This window comes from Antedon mediterranea, chromosome 6, assembly GCF_964355755.1.
Source record: "Antedon mediterranea chromosome 6, ecAntMedi1.1, whole genome shotgun sequence".
Taxonomy (NCBI): domain Eukaryota; kingdom Metazoa; phylum Echinodermata; class Crinoidea; order Comatulida; family Antedonidae; genus Antedon; species Antedon mediterranea.
The window spans coordinates 16,423,946-16,448,635 of NC_092675.1; the positions used below are offsets into that span (position 1 = coordinate 16,423,946).

General features: G+C 32.4%; 2 protein-coding genes across 5 annotated transcripts; both read right to left on the reverse strand.

Moving 5' to 3' along the window:
• Positions 1–265: 265 nt before the first annotated feature.
• LOC140052246 (uncharacterized) lies at positions 266–11,525 on the reverse strand. 2 transcript variants are annotated; one of them, XM_072097715.1, is made up of 14 exons: positions 11,464–11,525; positions 7,071–7,186; positions 6,055–6,147; positions 5,541–5,789; positions 5,041–5,127; positions 4,524–4,622; positions 4,180–4,284; positions 3,687–3,821; positions 2,871–2,999; positions 2,323–2,528; positions 2,069–2,155; positions 1,614–1,930; positions 1,323–1,449; positions 266–1,034 (listed from the first exon to the last, which is right to left on the reverse strand). In XM_072097715.1, the coding sequence occupies exons 3-14, from the start codon at positions 6,118–6,120 to the stop codon at positions 728–730; spliced, it is 1,914 nt and encodes a 637-aa protein (XP_071953816.1). In that variant the 5' UTR covers positions 6,121–6,147; positions 7,071–7,186; positions 11,464–11,525; the 3' UTR covers positions 266–727. The 2 variants fall into 2 exon arrangements, with proteins under 2 accessions (XP_071953816.1, XP_071953817.1); XM_072097716.1 differs by lacking the exon at positions 11,464–11,525 and having other exon boundaries at positions 7,071–7,593.
• Positions 11,526–12,546: 1,021 nt separating this feature from the next.
• On the reverse strand, positions 12,547–22,534 carry LOC140051598 (uncharacterized). 3 transcript variants are annotated; one of them, XM_072096861.1, is made up of 5 exons: positions 22,290–22,534; positions 14,609–14,689; positions 14,150–14,239; positions 13,597–13,677; positions 12,547–13,215 (listed from the first exon to the last, which is right to left on the reverse strand). In XM_072096861.1, the coding sequence occupies exons 1-5, from the start codon at positions 22,396–22,398 to the stop codon at positions 13,037–13,039; spliced, it is 540 nt and encodes a 179-aa protein (XP_071952962.1). In that variant the 5' UTR covers positions 22,399–22,534; the 3' UTR covers positions 12,547–13,036. The 3 variants fall into 3 exon arrangements, with proteins under 3 accessions (XP_071952962.1, XP_071952963.1, XP_071952961.1); XM_072096862.1 differs by having other exon boundaries at positions 14,150–14,233; positions 14,609–14,692; XM_072096860.1 differs by having other exon boundaries at positions 12,549–13,215; positions 14,609–14,692.
• Between the last annotated feature and the right edge of the window lie 2,156 nt (positions 22,535–24,690).

Below are 24,690 nucleotides of genomic sequence, written 5' to 3' on the forward strand. Positions count from 1 at the left end.
TATTTCTATTATATTGTTTGTTATTTTAATGTTCTGAAATCATTATTGTAGTATTGTACATTTTGTATATTGCTTTTATTTATGTAAATAGCCTTTACGATATTCTGTCCACTACTTTGTCACTTTTAGTTCCAGTCTGAGGTTAGCGAACTATAGACATTTCAAAGCCTCATTGTGAATTCTATACAGTATTAAACTTAACAATAATAATTGTATTGATGTGTTTCGTCATGCATAACTTCGCTGTTTTGTTTTTATTATGTTGATTAACATTAAATATACCTAATCAAAAACTAAAGTGTTTATTAACAGGATTCTTATATATACTGTGTGGCCTAAAGCTTCGTTTACACTTTGACGCAATGACGTAGGCACAACATTGACCAATCACAAGCGACAATTCGGGTGATCCATCGCGTTGTTATTGCAAAGTGCTTATTCGTCATTTTATATTTTTTACTGTCCACCTGTGTGGAATAGTTTAACAAAATTTATCCATACCCGTACATGAAATTAGCTTAAGTAAATAGGTGAATCACCTTTGTATTGTAGATCAACCTGTAAAGCGCTCTGATCTTTATGACATGTCTGATTTATCATTATGATTACTGTATTATACAAAGATCAGTGGTTGAATCCATTTTTCCAATATGTATATTTCTTGTCAATCTGTGTGCAATATACGAGTTTCATTTTCAATGATTTATTCAAGGTTCACTGTTTTTCATTATTTATATTTCACCGAATATGAATACCTCCATTTAATATGTGGTCTTTTACTCGATGCATTCGTTTGGCGTCCTGAACTCTCATCCAGCGTTCCTTTCAATCGGCAACGGCGTTGTTCATCATCTTCTGTATTTTCCGTAGCTCTGTTTGAGTCTGAAGACTTAAGCCGACCTGACAGACGGGATTCTATGGGTGGTGGAAGGTAACCAATAGCATATTTTGCCAATATCTCTGGTGGTAGTAGTGACTCTGTATATGGCGATTTCCTTCCTTGCCGTTTCCCATATTTCGATTTATTGTCTTTCCTGCAATGTAGAATTGTTCGAATTATGAAAAGGAGTACTGTAGGCCTACACAAATAATAAAACAATGTTACGTAGGACTACGATTTATAACAAAATATTATGACACTGCATATGCTAACCCTAACCAAATATTGTTACCCCTAAGAAAAGTTTATTTGGTTTCCGTCATTTGAAGCTCAGGAGGAGGAGTCGTCTCTCATTTCAATTTTTATATATTTTTCATAAACAACAATTTGAAACATGGATATTTTCACATTTACGAGTTCCATTTAATAACTAGCGCATTACCTGTTTTTCTTCTCACGTTCCTGCCCGTTTGATTGATTTCGTTCGTTTTCTTTTCGACGTGCTAGTCGTACACTTTGTGGCGGAGGATTGGTATTGGAAAGTGCTGACTTATCATCTAATAGTTCACCTTTAAGAAAATATTAGCACATTGTCGATGATAAAATAATGTAACATAATTAACTTTACAGCTTTAACTTAACTCTATATATTCTCAATAAGAAAGTTATATGGCCGTGGATTTAAGACCTGCGCAGATTTGATTAAAGGAACAACAAATGTGAAAGAACATACTTAAACTCATAGATTTGATGTCGTCTGAACTGGATGTACTTGACGGGCTAGTGGGCGGGGCGTATCGTTCCATTGGCGTCATCATTACTTCTTTCTCGTCCTCCTTTTCTTTTTCTTTGTTCTCCTGCACCTTTTCCTCCTTCCGTGTATCTTCAATTAGTTCCATGCGCACTAGGTGTGGTCGCACGTTATCTTCAATATTCACACCATTGTCTAGCAGAAGTTGACAGCAGGCTTTAAAGTTTAAAATTGCAGCCATTTGTAACGGAGAAGCACCGACTGAATCTTGGGAAGAGAGTACAGTCTTCATAATGGGCCTAAAAGACAGGGAATAACGCAATCATACATTATCAATAAATCAACGAAGTGCCAATGTAAAATAATTTAAACAGTTATGATATTAATGCATGAAGAGTATAATCTGCAATTTTAAATAGTTTGTTGACCATACTTACTCGGAATCGCATTTTCGTTTTAATTCGTTTATAAGTAATTCCATAATGTCATGGTGTCCTCTCTCAGCAGCGTAATGAATTGGATATCTAATCAAGAAACCAACGAAACAGAAAAAATATTTAGTTTCAAATAATGTTAAATAACCATACATTTGTTTCTGCCATTGCGTTTAAAATCTATAGAGTATACGTTTAACTGGATAAAATTATTATAGTGTTTGTGTGGTCAATACAAGATGTTGTTGAGAGCTTACCTTCCTTTGTCGTCTGCAACAAGTGGCCAGCCGTCCATCTTTTCACAAAGTGTTTTTACTGTTTCCATACTCTCATTTATAACAGCAACTACTAATGCCGTGTGTCCCTCATCATTCTTAACGCCACCATCCAGACCGTGTTCCAACAAAAAGTGACAGATGTTGGCATGGTTCTTCCTTGCCGCATGATGTAAAGCCGTCCAACCCTAGGAGAGAGAGAGAGACAACACGAAATTTGTATCAAACCAGTTATGGTTTTTCAGAAAAAATTGATCCCTGTCTTACCGATTTACAGATAGGTAACTGAGTTCCGTATCAACGGAAGTCGGCCCCGTAATCGAATTCAGTTTCACAAGGGTGAAATGAATATAGCTTAAATCAATGATTGAGTATCGACTGTCGATACCAATATCTCAATTTAATGGAGAAAATGCTCAAGATAGCCTATGTAATACTTATAATAATACTTTTTTTTACAGTCGGAAAATCATAAAACGGCTTTGACCTCTTTGATGCTAAACGTGTTGCAGAAAGCTTTTTTAAATTACCTTACTATCTACTGAATTCTTGTTTTTAGAATTATCCAGAATTAGTCCACACATGTCAGTCCTACCATTAGATGATGCGTATGCTAGTCCAGATTGGCCCCGTACGTCCAAAGCATCCACGTCGCAACCCTAGGGCAATTCATTATAATCAATGAGTTCTGATAAGATACTAATTGATTGGTTTAGTCAATGGCTTATTTAGTACTCTACATTATCACTATTATTATTTTTAATAATAATAATAGGCCTAACAATAATAATATCCTATCTTTTGCATTAACAATTTATTATGGGGACCCGGACTGGCTTCCACCTTTTTAAAGCAACTTTTCCAAGGCAAAACTGTACTTAGTATTATTATATACAATTTTATTGATTCTACTAAAACGTAGCATATTAGTATTTGAATGTTGCACGAACAGTATGTACTTGAATAATTGGTTGCTATACTATGTTGCCAATAATATTTCCAGCGTTGTCTGGATTAGATTTTACATCGATTAGTTAACCGATTCTGTCATAAGATATTGACTATTGGAATATATTTTCCATTAAACTAACCAAGAGCCATCTAACAACAGGACACTGAACTCGCCTTGCCAAGATAGGAACTCATAATTAACAGTCATTGGATCTTATGTCTGGCTGCGACAAATACCTGTAGGCCTATGTACATTATTCTTCACGGCACGCGTGTATGTTAGGGCGTGAAACTTATCGTTTCACAGCCACAGATAAGCCCTTTGATCTCCAGACCTCAGCATCATGTGACTGTCTTGAGCTAACCAAATTAACTAAAATCAATGTTTATATTACCTGTTTTATTAAATTCGTTGAGATGCTATCATTGCTTTGCTGAAGAGCATAGTGTATAGGGCACATGCCCAATTTGTCTTGTCTATCGAGGGCTTCGGGTTCCCCCTGTTCCCCAATTTTCTTCGCACTTTCATCCTGACAAGAAATATTATGACAATTAAATCTAAGATAAAACCTTATTGGTTTCTCGAAATCTTCTAGACCTATTGGGAAGACTTTGTTAGAATATTGACACCATCCCCGACATAATAAAAATGATCATCATTTTGATCATCGTTATCATTGTCCCTGGATATGCCTATAATATATTTTTGTATGATATGAAGAACTCTGTATATAAAATACTGTGGTCTGGTGGTAAACATGTTTGGATCAAGTTCATTTATTCTATAAGTACCATTACTTCAGGCATCAAACCATTTTCAAATGTTTTTGAAGGTGTTCTGTTGCCGAACAAATAATATAAAATATAAAGAAGTAGGCCTATACTCACCATTCCCTGAAGAATAGCCCAATGTAACGGCGCCCTCCCGAGTCGATCAACCAAACCAATTTTAGCCCCATGCCCTATTAACAGATCAATCAGTTCGTTGTTTCCCTGTAATTTATAGAATATACATTATTTACAGAATATACATTATTTACAGAATATACATTATTTATATTTAAAATATCTATAAACATATGACGTATCTGCTCATTAAGAAGCCTCCCTGTACAAGAAAACATAGATTTTAATTGTCTGTTTGAAATTCGATACCTTAAAAGATGACTAAAAAAAAATGTAAATTGTTTATTATTATTAAGTTGTTGATGTTTGTATTTCTTGGTACTCACTTCTCCTGCAGCAAAATGAAGGGCGGTTTGGTCCATACGGTCCTCAGCGTGAACCAGTTCACTCCAATGGTCGATCAGGACACTTGCACACTTTGTCGTCTAAAGTGAAAAAGAGTTATGAGTGAGTGTGTGTCCAGGTTGTTGTCTCTGAAGAAAGAAATCGGCTGCTCCGCTGCAACAGTTCATTTATGGAAACGATGTACAATATAACCAAGGCAATCTAACGGGATGCTGAGCTTCGGAGATCAAAGGGTTTATCTGTGGCTGTGACACGATCAGTTCCACGGCCCTTAACAGACAACACGTACCGCAGAGAATGTACGTTACATCAGTACTGCTTGGTATTTGTCGAAACCAGACATAAGATCAAAGGACTGTTACGGGTTCCTATCATTGCAAGGTGAGCTCAGTGTCCTGTTGTTAGATCGCCTTGGTATGACAGTGCCTGTGCTCACTTTGAGTGATGTAGGCCTATGGATTCGATGTCCTAAACTAAAACAATCAGTACATTACATACCTTGTTCCTAACGGTTTTATGGAGTGCTGTCTGTCCACTCTTGTCTATTGCCATCGGGTTAGCACCATTTTTAAGAAGAAATCCAAGCTAAAAACACACATTGATACATATTGTTTATTAGTCGAAATTTGTGTTTCTGTACAAGTCTCTACGCAATTACAAGTTGTCTCCTTTATGTATTGAATGATTATGCCTGCCAGCGAACATTTTAGTCTCATATTACCTTTTCCATATTATATTCAGTGAAATAGGGCCGAATTTACAAATGTGAATGTCTAAACACTGGCTGAATTAGCGTCTTTCAAAATATTCAGTGAAATAAATTAATATAATTTACCAATGCTAATGTTTACTAAACACTCGAGTACTGTATCCGAATTGGCGTCTTGTTTTCTGTTCGAAATTTACACCGATGAACCTTGATTATTTAACTGATTCTTCTATATTTAAGCAAACAAAGGTAGAAGTATATGGTAGTCGATTTAAAACAACAAACCAACCTTTGAATCGAAGCCTAATTGCGCTGCTAACATCAACGGCGTCATAAGCTGGTTGTCGCTAAGTTCTACATCTGCCCCAGCATTAATCAACGCATTCATAGTGTACAGATCCCCCGAACAAACAGCAATACCAAGCGGGGTATCCCCATTTTCTTTCTTTTGATTGACGTCCACTTTGTCACTTATCATTTTCTCCAGCCTACTTAGATTCCCATCACCGCCTTTACATGCATCGAATATCGTATCTGTCTGGAAACCAATATCACATTCAATTTCAATGTTTTAGACCTAATAATCATTTTTTAATCTATTTTTCCGATACGAATAGCCAATCTCCATTAGGAAGTACTTCATTCTGTAAACGCGCCTATTTATCTTGCCGGGTGATACATGAATTATCACACATAGCATGTCGTTAATTTCGAATAGTTCAGTGACCAAACTCACTACTATCGAACGATACTTTGATGGTATTGGACAAACAATTTGTTTAAATGCAAAATGTATCAGTTACCTTTTGTTGATCCTTCTCTAAACTATGCTCAAGCATCTTCTCATTTTCTTGCGTTTCTTTTGCCATTTTTAGAATATTTGGTATCGATGATGCCTGGAAGACAAATATTTGCGCACTTATTGTATCTCAGTGTGTTTATCAAATTGTTTACAGACACCATTGCGCACTAGCACTTATTATATTGTATTTATAAACATCTAATAAAGAGCTCCTTTTAAGCTGACCATATTGTATTGGTAGCTATTGTATCCAAGCATTATCTAACAAAATGTTAGGCTGAATAAATCAATATTGTATAATAAGGCCTATTATAGAAACGTATAGTTACTTAGGAAATGTTTCAACTATTTCAATATCTTTATACGGAGATACTGAATATCGATCATGTTCTATTTATAGCTTTTAGATAAGATGACTTATTTTTATGATCTGATATGAAACCATAACAATAATAATAAAATTGTACATAATTAGTACTTATGAAAATTCCTTTACGTCACATACGCGTGTAATATTGGAGTGGCACACGAGAAAAATATTTTTTATACTTAAATAATTATACATTTTTTTATATAGACATAATATAAAAATACGTTGTTGTTTATATTGATTAATTATTTTCTTAGTTTCCCAATTCAATTGTGAAGCCACAGACCTTTTTTGTACTAGTACTATTTCCTTTTTTTTGTAAAGAAATGATGAATTGGTTCGTGATACCATCGTAAAAAAACATGAGATAGTTAGATAACACCATCTTTAGTTTGTCGAGAAAAAATGCTAATAGTAAGTAATCGTATAAAACCCCTCAAATTAAGGACGATAAACATTTGTAGTCGCGTGCAACGCGAATCTACAGCTCACTATGTCGGTCAGTTTGTCGGTTGGTCAATAAACAATAACGTGAGCACGCGACTGCAGCCATGTATATGACCTTCTTTTATTTGAGCTTATAACAATGCGTTTGAAAGTAATAGCGGTACCTACTAACTGTACAGTAATTTCAATACTCTACTCACCCTCTGTAAGTTATGCTTTCTATGACAATTACTGGAACAGAAATATATCCTTTCCTTTTCGTAAGTATTGTAAAACTTTCCTTGGTTACCTCCGCACCCAACGCAAATCGGATTCTCTTTGAAAAAAGTACAAACTGTTTAATTAGTAGGTGTACTGTAGAAGTTTAATCTAAATTGCACAACAAAAACACGGTGAATAGAATAGGTGAACACATGCATAGCTTTACCTAGTGAGTAGGCAGGTGATTCTTTTGTCACGTACAACGTTGTTACTTCGTTGCTATAGAGATTTAATACTGTAACAATTGTTGAAATTCAAATTGGTATTATAATCAGAGTTAAGCACAGTGTGATTAATAAATTTCAATAAACAGAGTGACAATGACTGCGCGATATTTATATAACGCTAATGAAAGATATTGTGCTGGCATACACGTTATTATTATTATCACAATGAAGACTGTTTGGCGAAATTTATTCACAAATTGAACATTGAATGCAGTTGTGGCTTGGTGGTTATGATGCTTGGCTACCACTTCAATGGTCCTGGGTTCAAGTCCCGTCACATGTCAGGATTTTTTAACTTGTAATAAGACTTTGTTTGTTTGTACATCTTGTGTATACGTTTGTCATGTGAACCTCTGAGGGTCCTTAATGATCACCAATTGCTGGATGGATCACCCTCATGGTGAAGAAAAATATACCAACAGAGTTAATTTCACAAGGAATTCAGACTATAATAACGGTAGCAGTAAACATAACTAGCGAAACAGACTGGAACATTGATAAGTAAAGATTTGTGACAAAAACTGCACAAGCATTTTAATAAACGACACAGTAAACAAACGTTTGAAGTTGATCATACCACTATGATCAAAATAAGAACAACATTCATTCATTTATTCAACATTTATTTAAGAGAGTTCAAGAAGTTAACATATACATGCATATTTATAATAACTAAATGGTAACAATAAATAAAAACTGTTTCAGGCATCGGAAAAAGAAGTAAAAGAACATGTCTAATACCAACCAATAAACAGAAAAAGATAAAAAAGCAACTGACTGACAAATCATTAGCTAATGTTAGATCTACAAATTATAATCTTAATCTTATATTTAATTTAACAAATAAAAATTTAACTATACGGCACATTATGATTGATAGCTGAAACCGGCATTGAAAGACAAACTCCTAAATTCCAATCAACTATACATAGGCTACTACATTCATTGATTATATGATGAATAATTAATGTATTCATTAAAAAAACGATAGTACACAAACTCTAATTTAGTTTGTGATTACCTTGAGGGTTTACTTACAGAACTAAAATTAGGACAGTAATCTGGGTCATATCATTACGGAAGGACACGTTCCATTTTTATAATATTGAATGTTTCATAAAGTACTTTATGGAAAGAGTCATTATTTAGATACTTTTATTGTTCGTGTATTTTTGCTTTTAATCATTATTGAATTTCTCTTCCATTTTCGTTATATAGTCATTTTATAAAATTATTTATATTGCCCTGATCTTCAGAGACAAACACTCTCATGCAGCCATTTAAAATTAGTACCAGTGCGATATTTGTAGTTCCATATCATGTTAAGATTATTTTTATTTAAAAAACCGCAAAATGTTTTATTGAGATGTACGTGTTCTTCCTGATTGGTATATGAACCATTGGGACAAACTTTCAATAAACATATACAATATCTGAACTCACGTATTAATCATTAACTTTTCAATTACAAACTCATAGATGTGCGTAAACTATTTGTTTGTATGTCAACATATTACTAATTCGTAGATAAGATAATATTTACAACCAAACTTATGTATTATCTAATTCGGCCACTTGATGACAATTGACTTTCGAATAATACAAGCAAGAACCAAAGTCATAACCTTTGCACCACGGATGAATTCAGTTCACGGACCTTCTCAAGAAAAGGACATTTTTTAGCCAGCTTGATAGCCAAATTGTTACAAAATGTATTACTATGAATGCTTTATGCTAAACAAAACTATGTTACCTAATTCAGATTGATCAGTAGTTATAATATATAAAAGTTTGACACTATTTGCCTCTCATATAGCTACTAGCTGCTAATAGCAACTAAATATTTATTCTATTCAAAACAGAATGAAGCACAAGGCTCCGCAAATGATAATCATTTTATTACAATTATTGATAATGTCAAATAATCCCTCTCCGTTTACCGCCGATTTAAAACAAACCGCTTATGATTACTTACACATGCTGAAAGTGACTTTAGCAAATGTTATAGTCTTATTAAGAAACAAAATATTAAAATACCGTAATACTGTATAGACAGCTGGCCTATATCACAACAAAAGTCTCCCTCCAAGAAGAGTTAACTTGAACATTACATACTGTTTCTGGATGAGAACAAACATAAGCTTACCCCAAGCTTGAGACACAATTCAATATAACCTGAAATGTTATTTGATGAATCTCATTTTGTGGTGAGTGATGATTTAAACTAAAACTGACGCGAACAACATTCAAATCTGCAGCCTCCTCAGCTAATATGTTCTTTTTGGTTATATAGTATAATTTCACAAATAGGAAAGTTTTGAAAGTAAGTTAAAGGCGTTTTCAATTTCATATTTAAACGAATACACAACGAGGGGAATAATATTCCTTTCTGATGAAAATTTACCAACATAGAAACAATAAGGAAATAAAATAGAAAAAAAACATGTAACTAATTATGACACACCTTACATGTTGAATCATTTACTTAATGGTTAATTGTACCGACAGATAAACACAGAAAATGCTACGAAATGTTAGCCACTCTTTTGAACCTAATGTTTTAGACTTAAGAATAAGATGTTTTCATCCGGTCCCTAGCTATATAGGTACACAAACGATGTGTATTGACTAACTGAAACCTATAGTGTACTTACCACAAGACCGAATTGTCTCTGACATAATACACCAAAAACATACACACGTGTCAAAATTATTGTTGATTAAAATATGATTTTTTTTTTAAACTTTAAAACATGGGTCTCGCATCTGGCCACTTCCCCGTTCACATAGTCACAACTGACAGTGCTGTTGAATTTGTATCGTGTTCTTATCGTATCAATTAATGTGTTTATCTTGTATGCTATAGGTTTTGTGACGATTTTGGTGATAATTTTCGCTCTTTATCCCGTATATTCACGGGGTATATTGTACAAGATAGTCGTAGATTTAATCAACTGACCTATTTGCGCCAAATGCAACAGAGTATTTTCGAAGAGTGTTTTTTTAAATGGAAAAAGTACTCATAGTAGGCCAACATCGAATCCAATACTTCGATTCATTACGGTACCAAACCTTAGATCAATCCGTTTATGATCATGGAGGAATTATTGAGCTCTAATTCCTTGTACGTTTATTACGGTATCAGAAACTTTTCATGTTAATAATATCATGTTCTAAATTAAATGGCATATAGTAGGCCTATTTGTGCAAAGTAGCCTACTACGATTTGTAATGCTATTAACATTAATAAAAATAGAATATTATTATAAACCTAATCATCAATAGGACTATCTTGTCTCTTATAATCGTTCTTTTAGAGACAAAAAACAAAACAAAATAATTCAGAAGGCATCTTGTGTTTTGGATGCATTTTATCATAGGTAAATAATTTAATAAATAAATAGATAGTAATTAATTAGTAGATAAACACAGTAAAGTAGACAACACATTGCATAGGACTACATTTAGTAAATAGGCCTACAATGCAACTTAACTATGCATGTTTTACACAGCTTAGAGGTTGATAGAGCATGCAGATGACACGAAACACCCTTTACTTGTTTCAAGTCTATTTATATGGCATGGAGTCTTATGGCATATTTATAATAAAGATACGCAACTCCAGTTGCTCACAAGCTTAACAGTTAACAATACCTAGGTTATTTTTAGTACAATGCACAAAGCCATAAACTTGCTAATAAACTACAGTATTTAATAACTTTTATATTTTATGGATCTAGTGCCTTTCCCATTCCACAAATTGATTTACACAGTAACACATTTAACAGTAAAACCCCGTCCCATCCCTAACTCAACCCCACCCCACCGATAAAAACAATTACAAGTGCAATATTGTAACAAGATTTAGATTTAGACTGTTGTCATGAATTCTAATTAACATTTTCCTGAATAGAACAACTCCACGTTAATTGCTGAACATCCCTTTTGTCAAGACTCCCACCAAAACCTTGCACATTTTTTAAGATAGGACAATCTAATTTTTCTTTTCTATAGGCCTCTCCATTGGTTATATTTACAGTGCCTGTGCACATGAGACATGTCAAATAATCATTATAAAATTAAAAGAATAAAAGATGGCACTTACTTACTAATTTCTGATGATATTACTAATAAATAGTGTAGGTCTATCCCTGTTGTATCGCGTATCTTCATGTTTCACCATTGAACCACCCATGTTTTTTTAACCTACATAAGTCGATCGTTTCTATAATCACTAACTGAATATTCATATTACAATAATATCGATTTTCATGGTAAATTAAACAATTATATTTAGTGAAATTCAGCTGAGACGGTCATAAGCTTGGTTGGATTCATGTACTCTAATTCTTCTTATTTCAAGATTACGAATGGTTTAACACGGTGAATATCACTAATCGCAATCACTTTTCCATGGTTACGTATATACAAGTCGATGTTCTAAAGCCAAAAGACTTTAATATAATTATGTACTTTAAAATGTCCTTCATTAATTGATACATTAGGCCTATTAGACTTTACTCAAAAATATTTCAAAGTTACAGGTGCGATAATTTACCAGTATAATAAGGGTGTGACGAAACAGTGCTCATCTTAATGTTTAAAACCATGGTTAAGCCCGCCTCATCTTAAAATCAAAACCATACTTGCACAATCGAATCTCAAATGTCACGTGGTACAGTAAGCCAATAGAACATCACGGTCTCTCAAGATTTTCCTGATATTTTATATTCTCAATTCTATTTATTTCCACCAAAATATAAAACATAGGGCCTACAATATAATAAAGAATAATAATGTTAGATACTAATCTAAAAAAAAATATAATTACAAGATTAGATGAGTTTTTTCATTTAATTTTGTAGATAAATCCTGGTTGAACACCACAAGTTTGACCGGAAATAAAGAGATGTGTACAATGTACGATAAGATAACAATCACATGCAGGTTACACGTTTACAATGTTAATTTTTTCTAATAAAAATCGTATATGCCAGCAATGATGTTTTATGCTTATTACGGTATCTTAACACGATTCTACTTTGAGAACTGAGAGGGCTTGGACCACGCTGCTCTTACCTCCCTAATAATCAAGATATTTTAAATCTTCCTCCCTTTCCCGGCCACTCACAAGTGATATCACACCGTGAACTGCAAATGGGCTTTTTCCTGAGCATCCATGTGATGTTAGGGAAATAAAATCTGCGTCTTTAATTCTACATTCCACAATCACATGTAGGTTACACGTTTAGAATGTTCATTTTTTCCAATAAACTTGTTACATGCCAGAAAAGGATGTGTAATGTATGCTTATTCTCTGTGTATCAAAAAGATAATTGGGTAATAAATAAAAGGCCTCCTCATTCTGCTGAAGATGAATAGTTCAGTCTGGTGTGAGCTAATAACAGATGGTGAATGGTAAAACAAAATAATAAGACACTTGTTTTCGATATAATAATTTATTAAAACAATAGTGTAAAATAAACAAATATAAAATTTTAAAATCACGAAAATTCTATGTTCTGTCACTTGTTCTGTAAAGCTCTGTCTACACTCATAAACTTGTTATGTGCCCATCACAACCATATTTTGGCATACTACTATCATATTTATGCACTTTAGTTGTCAAACTAGTTTGATAGTGTAGACAGAACTTAAAGTATTGTATTTGATGGAGCCTAAGAAGCCGGTACTCCATCAACATGTTTCTGAAAACCAGGTTTGGGTTTGTTATTAAATATGTTGGTTTTGAAAATTATTATTATTATTAATATTGGTATTGTTATCAACAATAATAGTAATATTCCAATGACTATCATTCCAGCTGGTGACGTCAGAAACGATGGCACATCATTTACTGAAAAAAAAAACACAAATGAGAAAACATTATTGATTATTATATCAGTTTGTATTTATTTCGAACGCTACTATTCTTTAGTAGATAATTGTTTGTTTATTGATTCTCCACAAATAATACATATATTTGTTTATAAATCATTAAAAATATAAATGTGGATGGTGGTCAAAATAGCCTAGAAATAGACTTTAAGCAGATACCACCATTAACAAAATATAAAAAAAAACACATTACAATGAGATTACTGTACAATAATTAAATAAATAGAACAAAAATAAAGGTACTGTATCGCGTGTAATATCCGTGCTTGACACACAAGAACCAATATGAACAGACTGAAAATTGAGGTATTTGGATATAAAATAAAACTCATTTACATACCACAATCACACGTCTGGCATCCATATTCATCTATAGCATACTTATTACTCTTGCATGGTATACAGTTGGGCAATGGGCATTCTGAAACAAAAAGCAGATGATGAGAAGGAGGGCAGCAAACAGTTGGGCAATGGGCATTCTGAAACAAAAAGCAGATGATGAGAAGGAGGGCAGCAAACAGTTGGGCAATGGGCATTCTGAAACAAAAAGCAGATGATGAGAAGGAGGGCAGCAAATGTATTATTCATGCATGGTACGTATCTCATCAATGGACATGTATAACTACAGTACAGCTTAACAAAGAAAAAGAACCATTTTCAATTAAAGCATCAGAAACCAACAAATTATACAAAAATTGGGAGTAACATTTTCGAAAAACAGTCAGGGTAATGACCTTTAACAATGGTGTTGTGGTTGTGTGGACGGTCTTTATCCTTCTTTATTACTTTACTTAAGATATAGTTATTCATTATGAATGAAATTAGCATACAGGTGCAGTAAATAGATCCAACAGATTACGGGCGTGATTCGTAAAAAACTAAAATACAATTACCACAATCACATGTCTGACATCCATTTTCATCTGCTTGGTACATGTTATCAGGACATTCTTTTACACAATCAATCATGGGACATTCTATAACTAATGAAGATAGACGTGCAATAAGTTTAATAAATATTTAATCGGTAGAACACACTTATCTATTAATTCGTTGTTTTATATATTAAAATCGGAATATGAAAATGAAACTTGTTGATGCCTGATACTAGATAGTATTTATCTCTTCGATAATAAAGTAGCCTACGGTAATCGTTTTCTCCAAATGGGTTTATTGTAAGCCCTATTTATTGTAGGCCTATTGTATAATACTATATTGGCATATTATTTTTCTTTTGATGACAATTTAACTACTTCACTATAAAGCAGCTCAGGTTTACTCTTCCCTTCTAGCTTTATTTTGAATACAAAAACACCATGAAAGCAGTACGATTAAACTAATCAGAACTTTACCACATTCACATGTTCTGCAGCCGTGTTCGTCTATACGGTATACACCACTGTCACAAGGAACGCATTTCCTCATTGGGCATTCTTCTGAAAAGAAAAATGATTATGCAATCATAACAAACGTGTGAAAACCCGTTCTAAATATCAATCCTACCTGGCCTATACTTAAGGACTACAGTTTCATTTATAACTAGATTTAATTCGTCACTATGACGAATTATAGGTTATATGCATTGATTCAAATAAAGATAATTGATTGACATGATTTAAGATATATTGATTGATTGATTTTCTCAGAATCATTAGTTATTTATAATATATGACAGGATCTTGCTAACGCAAATACAATAGCCGGTATCATAATCCGATCAAAGATCTTTCTGCGTATATAATGTCATAAACCACATTTGTGTTTTTATTTAGATTTCATTATAAATCATGTGTATAATCTATACACTAAGAAATATAATTGAACAACCAATACGGATAATAAAAAAAATCTTATTTCGTTTGGTTTCCCAAGGTGAGACTCGAACTCGGTACTTGACTGCTATAGACACGAGCAAAGAACACCGAGCCATACACAACTGACTAAAAGTTATGGAAAAATTCCTCCGTGTATTTACTATGCAGTAACCACTTTGGTGCAGATAGATTATTACATACCGCAATGAATTATAATGTTTTACTATGATGACATCTTTAAAAATTTAAAAAAATGATGCACTGTCAAACTATATACTTTTAACTTTAATATATGAACTTCTTAAGGATGAAAGTTAATGTTAAGTTTGTTATTTTGACTTAAGAAAATGTTATAATTTGTTTGATTGTCGAAATTAATTTTGTTAAATTTAATATGCCATTAATGATGACTTAATCAACTTTTGTTCTTCTAATTTCATAATAAATCATACATATGATACATACACTTCAAGAAAATTAAATAAAAAATAGGTGTTCCCGAGCATTGTAACGATATATATTAATTTTAAAATTTAGCATATTTTCACCATTTTGTTAACTTATACGTGCGTAGCCTGTCACTTTTGACGTGCTCGTATAACGCTGTTTCGCGTTGAAAAGTGAATAAAATATGATGATATTATTAAAGAAAGGTTATACAACAGTAATCGGACAAAAACAGTGCGCATTAACGTTTGACGCGCAGTGCGCGTGCAATAATCTGCGCACTCATGGCAATTTTTTAAACGCTTAAAATTGCCTGAAACGTACTCTAATTTCATCGAAAATAAATTCTGACAATTTTCAACATTTTAAGCGCGCGTACGCATGCGTTATATGCGCTACGCACGTAATTGTATTGCCATATGATGAAATATGACCTGAAATTTATGAGTACCAAATTTTGTTTAATTGTGATTCATGCTTGTGAAGATATGATTACAAACGTGATTTCGTTAAATCGCGCGTAGACCGCGTAATTTTTGATTGCGCATCGTGAAAACATAACCACATCGATTCCTGGCCATAAGGAATATACTCTGAAAAATTGACTTAGTTAGATGAAACTGGTATCAAGATAATTGACGGACAAATAGTGCTAAGGAAAGAATAAATAAACTAGACATGAAACTCGTCACTTTGACGAGTTAGTTATCCGCTCGACAAACGCCACGTGCACGTCATACGTTAGAATATTGCACACAGAAAAATATTATGTTGTTATTTCTGAATTCTGTTATTTTGTGTCATATACATAGTATACACAGTACAATCTGTAAACATATCACAAACAGTGTAAAATAGGTGAAATTACGGGACCCGTATTTTATTAGGTTATATGCATGATATGCATATAACCTCTTGATTCTGTCAAAATCTTTATTAGGTTATATGCATTAGCATGCATATAACCTCTTGATTCTGTCAAAATCTTTGTTTATTTATTCTTTCCTTAGCACTATTTTGTCCGTGAATTATCTTGATATCAGTTTCATCTATCTAAGTCAATTTTTCAGAGTATATTCCTTATGGCCAGGAATCGATGTGGTTATGTTTTCATGGTGCGCAATCAAACATTACGCGGTCTACGCACGATTTAATGAAATCACGTTTGTAATCATATCTTCACAAGCATGAATCATTTTTAAACTAAATTTGGTACTCATAAATTTCAGGTCATATTTCATGATATGGCAATACAATTACGTGTGTAGCGCATATAACGCATGCGTACGCGCGCTTAAAATGTTCAAAATTGTCAGAATTTATTTTCGATGAAATTAGAGTACGTTTCAGGCAATTTTAAGCGTTTAAAAAATTACCATGAGTGCGCAGATTTTTGCACGCGGACTGCGCGTCATACGTTGATACGCACTTTTTTGTCCAATTACTGTTGTATAACCTTTCTTTAATAATATCATCATATTGTATTCACTTTTCAACGCGAAACAGCGTTATGCGAGCACGTCAAAAGTGACAGGCTACGCACGTGTAAGTTAACAAAATGGTAAAAATATGCTAAATTTTAAAATTAATATATATCGTTAGAATGCTCGGGAACACTAATTTTTTATTTCATTTTCTTGAAGTGTATGTATCATATGTATGATTTATTATGAAAGTAAGAGAAAAAAAGTTGATTAAGTCATCATTAATGGCATATTAAATTTAAAAAAATTAATTTTGACAATCAAACAAATTATAACATTTTCTTAGGCCGAATTAACAAACTTAACATTAACTTTCTTCCTTAAGAAGTTCATATATTAAAGTTAAAAGTATATAGTTTGATAGTGCATCATTTTTTTAAATTTTTAAAGATGTCATCATAGTAAAAAATTATAATTTATTGCGGTATGTAATAATCTATCTGCACCAAAGTGGTTACTGCATAGTAAATACACGGAGGAATCTTTCCATAAATTTTAGTTAGTTGTGTATGGCTCGATGGTCTGGGCTCGTGTCTATGGCATTCAAGGTACCGAGATCGAGTCTCACCTTGGGAAACGAAATAAGATTTTATTTTATTATCCGTATTGTTTGTTCAAATTTATTTCTTAGTGTATAGATTATACACATGATTTATAATGAAATCTAGATAAAAATTAACTTATGTCTTTATTATTATGTAACAACAAATGTGGTTTATGACATTATACGCATATGGATCTTTGATCGGATTGTGATACCGGCTATGGTGTTCGCGTTAGCAAGGTCCTATCATATATTATAAATAACTAAAGATTCTGAGAAAATCAATCAATCAATATATTTTTTAAAAATCAATTATCTTTATTTAGATCAATGCATATAACCTATAATTCGTCATAGTGACGAATTAAATCTAGTTTATTTATTTATTTATTTATTTATTTATTTATTTATTCTTTCCTTAGCACTATTTGTCCGTGAATTATCTTGGCATCAGTTTCATCTATCTAAGTCAATTTTTCAGAGTATATTCCTTATGGCCAGGAATCGATGTGGTTATGTTTTCACGATGCGCAATCAAAAATTACGCGGTCTACGCGCAATTTAACGAAATCACGTTTGTAATCATATCTTCACAAACATGAATCACTTTTAAACAAAATTTGGTACTCATAAATTTCAGGTCATATTTCATCATATGGCAATACAATTACGTGCGTAGCGCATATAACGCATGCGTACGCGCGCTTAAAATGTTCAAAATTGTCAGAATTTATTTTCGATGAAATTAGAGTACGTTTCAGGCAATTTTAAGCGTTTAAAAAATTGCCATGAGTGCGCAGATTTTTGCACGCGCACTGCGCGTCAAACGTTAATGCGCACTGTTTGTGTCCGATTACTGTTGTATAACCTTTCTTTAATAATATCATCATATTTTATTCACTTTTCAACGCGAAACAGCGTTATACGAGCACGTCAAAAGTGACGGGCTACGCACGTGTAAGTTAACAAAATGGTGAAAATATGCTAAATTTTAAAATTAATATATATCGTTAGAATGCTCGGGAACACCTATTTTTTATTTAATTTTCTTGAAGTGTATGTATCATATGTATGATTTATTATGAAATTTGAAGAACAAAAGTTGATTAAGTCATCATTAATGGCATATTAAATTTAACAAAATTAATTTCGACAATCAAACAAATTATAACATTTTCTTTGGCCAAAATAACAAACTTAACGTTAACTTTCTTCCTTAAGAAGTTTATATATTAAAGTTAAAAGTATATAGTTTGACAGTGCATCATTTTTTTTAATTTTTAAAGATGTCATCATAGTAAAACATTATAATTCATTGCGGTATGTAATAATCTATCTGCACCAAAGTGGTTACTGCATAGTAAATACACGGAGGAATCTTTCCATAACTTTTAGTCAGTTGTGTATGGCTCGGTGGTCTTTGCTCGTGTCTATAGCATTCAAGTACCGAGATCGAGTCTCACCTTGGGAAACGAAACAAAATAAGTTTTTTTTTATTATCCGTATTGTTTGTTCAAATTTATTTCTTAGTGTATAGATTATACACATGATTTATAATGAAATCTAGATAAAAATTAACTTATGTCTTTATTATTATGTAACAACAAATGTGGTTTATGACATTATACGCATATGGATCTTTGATCGGATTGTGATACCGGCTATGGTGTTCGCGTTAGCAAGGTCCTATCATATATTATAAATAATTAAAGATTCTGAGAAAATCAATCAATCAATATATATTTTAAAAATCAATTATCTTTATTTAAATCAATGCATATAACCTATAATTCGTCATAGTGACGAATTAAATCTAGTTTATTTATTCTTTCCTTAGCACTATTTTGTCCGTGAATTATCTTGATATCAGTTTCATCTATCTAAGTCAATTTTTCAGAGTATATTCCTTATGGCCAGGAATCGATGTGGTTATATTTTCACGATGCGTAATCAAAAATTACGCGGTCTACGCGCGATTTTACGAAATCACGTTTGTAATCATATCTTCACAAGCATGAATCACAATTAAACAAAATTTGGTACTCATAAATTTCAGGTCATATTTCATCATATGGCAATACAATTACGTGCGTAGCGCATATAACGCTTGCGTACGCGCGCTTAAAATGTTCAAAATTGTCAAAATTTATTTTCGATGAAATTAGAGTACGTTTCAGGCAATTTTAAGCGTTTAAAAAATTGCCATGAGTGCGCAGATTTTTGCACGCGCACTGCGCGTTATACGTTAATGCGCACTCTTTTTGTCCGATTTCGGTTGTACAACCTTTCTTTAATAATATCATATTTTATTCACTTTTCAACGCGTAATTGCCTTATACGAGCACGTCAAAAGTGACAGGCTACGCACGTGTAAGTTAACAAAATGGTGAAAATATGCTAAATTTTAAAATTAATATAGATCGTCAGAATGCTCGGGAACACATATTTTTTATTTAATTTTCTTGAAGTGTATGTATCTTATGTATGATTTATTATTAAACTAAGGGAACAAAAGTTGATTAAGCCATAATTAATTGCATATTAAATTAAAAAAAATTCATTTCGACAATCAAACAAATTATGACATTTTCTTAGGCCAAAATAACAAACTTAACATTAACTTTCTTCCTTCAAAAGTTCATATATTAAAGTTAAAAGTATATAGTTTGACAGTGCATCATTTTTGTACATTTTTAGAGATGTCATCATAGTAAAAAATTATAATTCATTGCGGTATGTAATAATCTATCTGCACCAAAGTGGTTACTGCATAGTAAATACACGGAGGAATTTTTCTACAATTTTTAGTCAGTTGTGTATGGCTCGGTGGTGTGTGCTCGTGTCTATGGCACTCAAGGTACCGAGATCGAGTCTCACCTTGGGAAACGAAATAAATTTTTTTTTTTTATTATCCGTATTGTTTGTTCAAATTTATTTCTTAGTGTATATATTATACACATGATTTATAATGAAATCTAGATAAAAAATAACTTATGTCTTTATTATTATGTAACAGCAAATGTGGTTTATGACATTATACGCAGAGGGATCTTTGATCGGATTGTGATACCGGCTATTGTATTCGCGTTAGCAAGGTCCTATCATATATTATATATTATTTAAAGAATCTGAGAAAATCAATGAATCAAAATATCTTTTAAAAATAAATTATCTTTATTTTAATTATCAATGCATATAACCTATAATTCGTCATAGTGACGAATTAAATCTAGTTGTAATTTTTAACATCTTGACGGTTTCAAAATGAAATGCAAAAGTAGAAATTTCAGAATGAAATTATCTCAGCAACAACATATTAACGTGTAGAAGAAATTGGAATACGTGAAATATTGATGCGCGCTCTTTTAAATGTAATGAAATATAACGCAAAAGATGAAAATACGACTTTTTGTATTTAACTGGCCATATGATAACGTCACAACATTCGATTGGCAAAATTTTCACATGATTTTGTATCTACTATACAATAGCTTCCTGAAAACGTTTTAATCGTGATTATCACATTTTATTCTTACGAGCTATAACAGATTAAAATTTACTGTAAAGATGAAATTAATGACCAATGTAATTTAAATTTTTAGGCATCATGACGTTAAAAAAATTAAAATATTTTTAATTCATGCAAAAGATAGTTGATTGACCTAGAATATATTAAAATCGGGGTGAAAATGGACAACGAATAAGTGGAGATGCGCTCTATTAAATGTGATGAGCTATGACGAAAGAGACAAAAATCCTATATTTTATATTCGCGTGGCCATACGATGACGTCACAATGTCCAGTTAGCCATATTAATGCATGATTCGATATCTACAACTCATCAACTTCCAGAATATGTAATTAAAAAAAAGTTCTCCATGTAGTTTAGAATCTATGACTGTTTAAAAATAGGCATAATTTTGACGAATTTTTGAACTTTTTCACCAGAAACGCGTGCAAATTATTTAATTCGACGTGCTCGTATGACGTAATTTTAAGTCGAAATTGTTTAAAAGTTGGTAACATTACTATAAAAGGCTGAAAAAACATAAATCACGCGAAAAAAATATGTTTTTAACGCTACGTGTGTACCGCGTGCGTAAAAAGTTTCACGCGCGTGGGAATTTTTTACATGCTCAAAATGACATGAAACGCATAGAAAGTTGATTAGAAGTTGATTTTTCGCACTCTAAAATTTTAAACGCGCGTGCGCGCGTAACTTTTTGTGAAACATGCTATTTTTAATATATAGAAAGTTTGCGCTTGATGTGACTTAAATTTTCACAAAGTTTCAAAACAAAATTATGTTTCGTTTTTAGTCTATGATCAATCATTGAAATTCATAAAATCGCGCGTAAGTCACGTTGCGCAACTCTGACGTCATTCAAAAATAGGAGGTGCACAAGTTCACGTAAATGTCGATATGTTGACAAAGTTACGATATGTTCTGTTTACAAGTTTTAGAGAAACGCGACGCACAAAAATGACAGAAGGAAAGAAGTATAATACAGAAAAAAAAAAAAAATATGATGAAACAGGACGATTACAAGGAGTTATCCGCTACTAAGCGGATAACTAATAAATAAATAAAGAAATAAATAAAGATTCTGACAGAATCAAGAGGTTATATGCATGAATGCATGCATATAACCTAATAAAGGCCTTGTAGCACTATGTATGACGAATTAATATGATCGGGTATAGCGTCATTTTAGTGCTTTACAGTCCAATAATCTGACTAACCTCGAATGGGTAGAGTTGCCGTGCCAGGAACGACAGTAGTTGATTCCACAAAGACAAATATGAATACCAAAGTAATATACACTATAAATATCATGATACTTCTGTGCATGCTTTACACTCAGGTTTTCACTATTTAACGTATCTTTCTCACACGTTTCAGTAAAAGAGAAAGACGCTTTGAGTTGTTATTGTTTGTATAGCCAGTGAATGCATATAGTAGTGTGGTACAAAGGTTACATAGTCATGAGAATTTGTGACGTTTTTACAACAGTATTGATTGGAGGTGATTGATTGATATTGCAAACTCGTGAGGGCAGCAACACCACAAATAGTTGATGATCGATTATGGCCGGTATGCCATACATACGAATTTCAATACATACATTATCAATTAATGTTCGAATACATCTATATATTATTGCTACTAATTTTTTCGCGTAATTTTACGTAGGGGTATACTTTTTGTGTCCGTAAGCAGCCGTAGTTTTATTATTCTATAACTTAATTCATATTTTGTCATTAAAATGTTTTAATCTGCCGACTGTTGACATACTTCAACGTGCACCTCTCATGCACGTTGTTCCTTTCATATCCCATATCCAATAGGCCTATTGCGCTTTTATACTTAATCGATACAAGCGAATTATTATTAAGGCAGACGTGTATAACAAAAATCAATGGTCGTAAATACAGTAGTTCCCAATTTGTTTTTATTTTAATAATTTGCCAAAGTACTTTTATCAGTGCGCTTTTATTATACTTGCCCATGCAAAGTATATAGCCACATATGGAAGAAAAAGACCGTGTGGAGCCCGGGTTATACTGCTAGTCTATATAACGGTACTCCGATGGGATTCGAACCAGCTTACACTGGGCGAGCGTCTGAATAAACCACAAAGTGTTAGTTCAACAAATATAGTATAAAACTATTTATATTTTTATTTAGTTTTTTAATACGCTTAGTGTAGTTATAGATTTTAATTTTGACGAATTGTCGGTGATCTTCATGATTTAAAATATAAAAAAAACCAGAGATGATTAAAAGTGCACAGAAAGTATGCCACCAGAAACCTTATGTTTATAGTGCTGAATGGACGGTGTGTCATATTTATTTGTACATTCATTTTAAAGTTTGTATATCTGTTAAATTCTACTCATTTTTTTACCTTGAATATCTTTATAGGTCCATGGCTATAGCCTACTATATAGTATAGCATGAAAGTGAAATTTCAGTCTTTGACTGAAGTTACAGATATGTTACTTAAGTTATTATAATCGTCATGGTAGATCATTCCTTACATTCATGTATTACATCTTTTCACCGTTTATTATTAGACTTACTTTATACTATGTTTACTGATTTGTTAATCAGAATGTTACTTCGCCGGTCATTGACCAATGTTACATATAACATGTTATGTTTGTTGATACAGTTATTTATTGTCTCCTGTAACATATGACATCCTATAGTTTATTATTATTATTACTACATTTGACTTTAAAATCTTAAATCTTAAAACTATGCCTAATATCTATTCTTAGAAAACATTAATTTTTATTTGTGTACGTCACCTCGTCATTTATTTCAAGCCCTTCCGATTCATAGAAAGACGGATTCGGAAACCTCCGCGTTGATCTGTAATGTCCTTTACTATAAATAACATTAATGTTGTCATAGAATTAAACAACAGACGCCGTTGTATCATCATTTACCCTTTTGTGTTGCTCACTATAAACATGAAGGAAATAAATAAGCTTGAAAACTATTTACTTTGTCCATGCTATAAATGTTAAAGCGACATGTTTTGATTGTAAATTATCAAATTTTATTGTTGAACACGTCGTAATGTAAAGGACATAACCTGTTATGGTTTACCACCTTCAATAGGCCTACTCTCAAGGGGCTTTAGAAATAAATTTGTTAACACTCAACACCAGTACCGTTAGCATTTAAATGTATGATCTAATTTGCGTTTCATGGTCAAATTTTACACACATAATTCATTGAATTCTGAAATTAATTTTCTTAATATATATTGATGACGAAATTTTTATGAAACTGGAAAGCTAGAATTTGTAATCTATATGTAGGTCTATTTTAAAATGCTGTTTCGTTTTGTAACTTTTTGAATAGTTTAATCTTTTTATATTACTTTGTATTCAGAAATGCAAACAGTTTTTTATACATGCAGCACTACAGTAGGCCTATCAACCTTTTTTCTCGATCCATGCCTGTTTTTTAACCCATGGGGCCTATTACCCTGAAGAACAAGATGGCGCAAATTAAACACATAACGCCAAATTATAAAATTGCAGTTGTCTAAAATCTACAATAAACATTTAAGAGGAAGCATATAACTAATACGGTAATATAAAAAGGGTAGCGCCTAGATAAATAGGG

Excerpts from the sequence above, each read along its gene's own strand:
- LOC140052246 (XM_072097715.1), bottom strand. The coding sequence starts at position 6,120 with ATGGCAAAAGAAACGCAAGAAAATGAGAAGATGCTTGAGCATAGTTTA. Across the intron at positions 4,623-5,040 it reads ATAAAACCGTTAGGAACAAG|ACGACAAAGTGTGCAAGTGT; the intron begins GTATGTAATGTA and ends TTTTCACTTTAG. Across the intron at positions 4,285-4,523 it reads TTCATTTTGCTGCAGGAGAA|GGAAACAACGAACTGATTGA; the intron begins GTGAGTACCAAG and ends TATAAATTACAG.
- LOC140051598 (XM_072096860.1), bottom strand. The coding sequence starts at position 22,398 with ATGCACAGAAGTATCATGATATTTATAGTGTATATTACTTTGGTATTC. Across the intron at positions 14,693-22,289 it reads GGCAACTCTACCCATTCGAG|AAGAATGCCCAATGAGGAAA; the intron begins GTTAGTCAGATT and ends TTTTCTTTTCAG. Across the intron at positions 14,240-14,608 it reads CTGCAGAACATGTGAATGTG|TTATAGAATGTCCCATGATT; the intron begins GTAAAGTTCTGA and ends TATCTTCATTAG.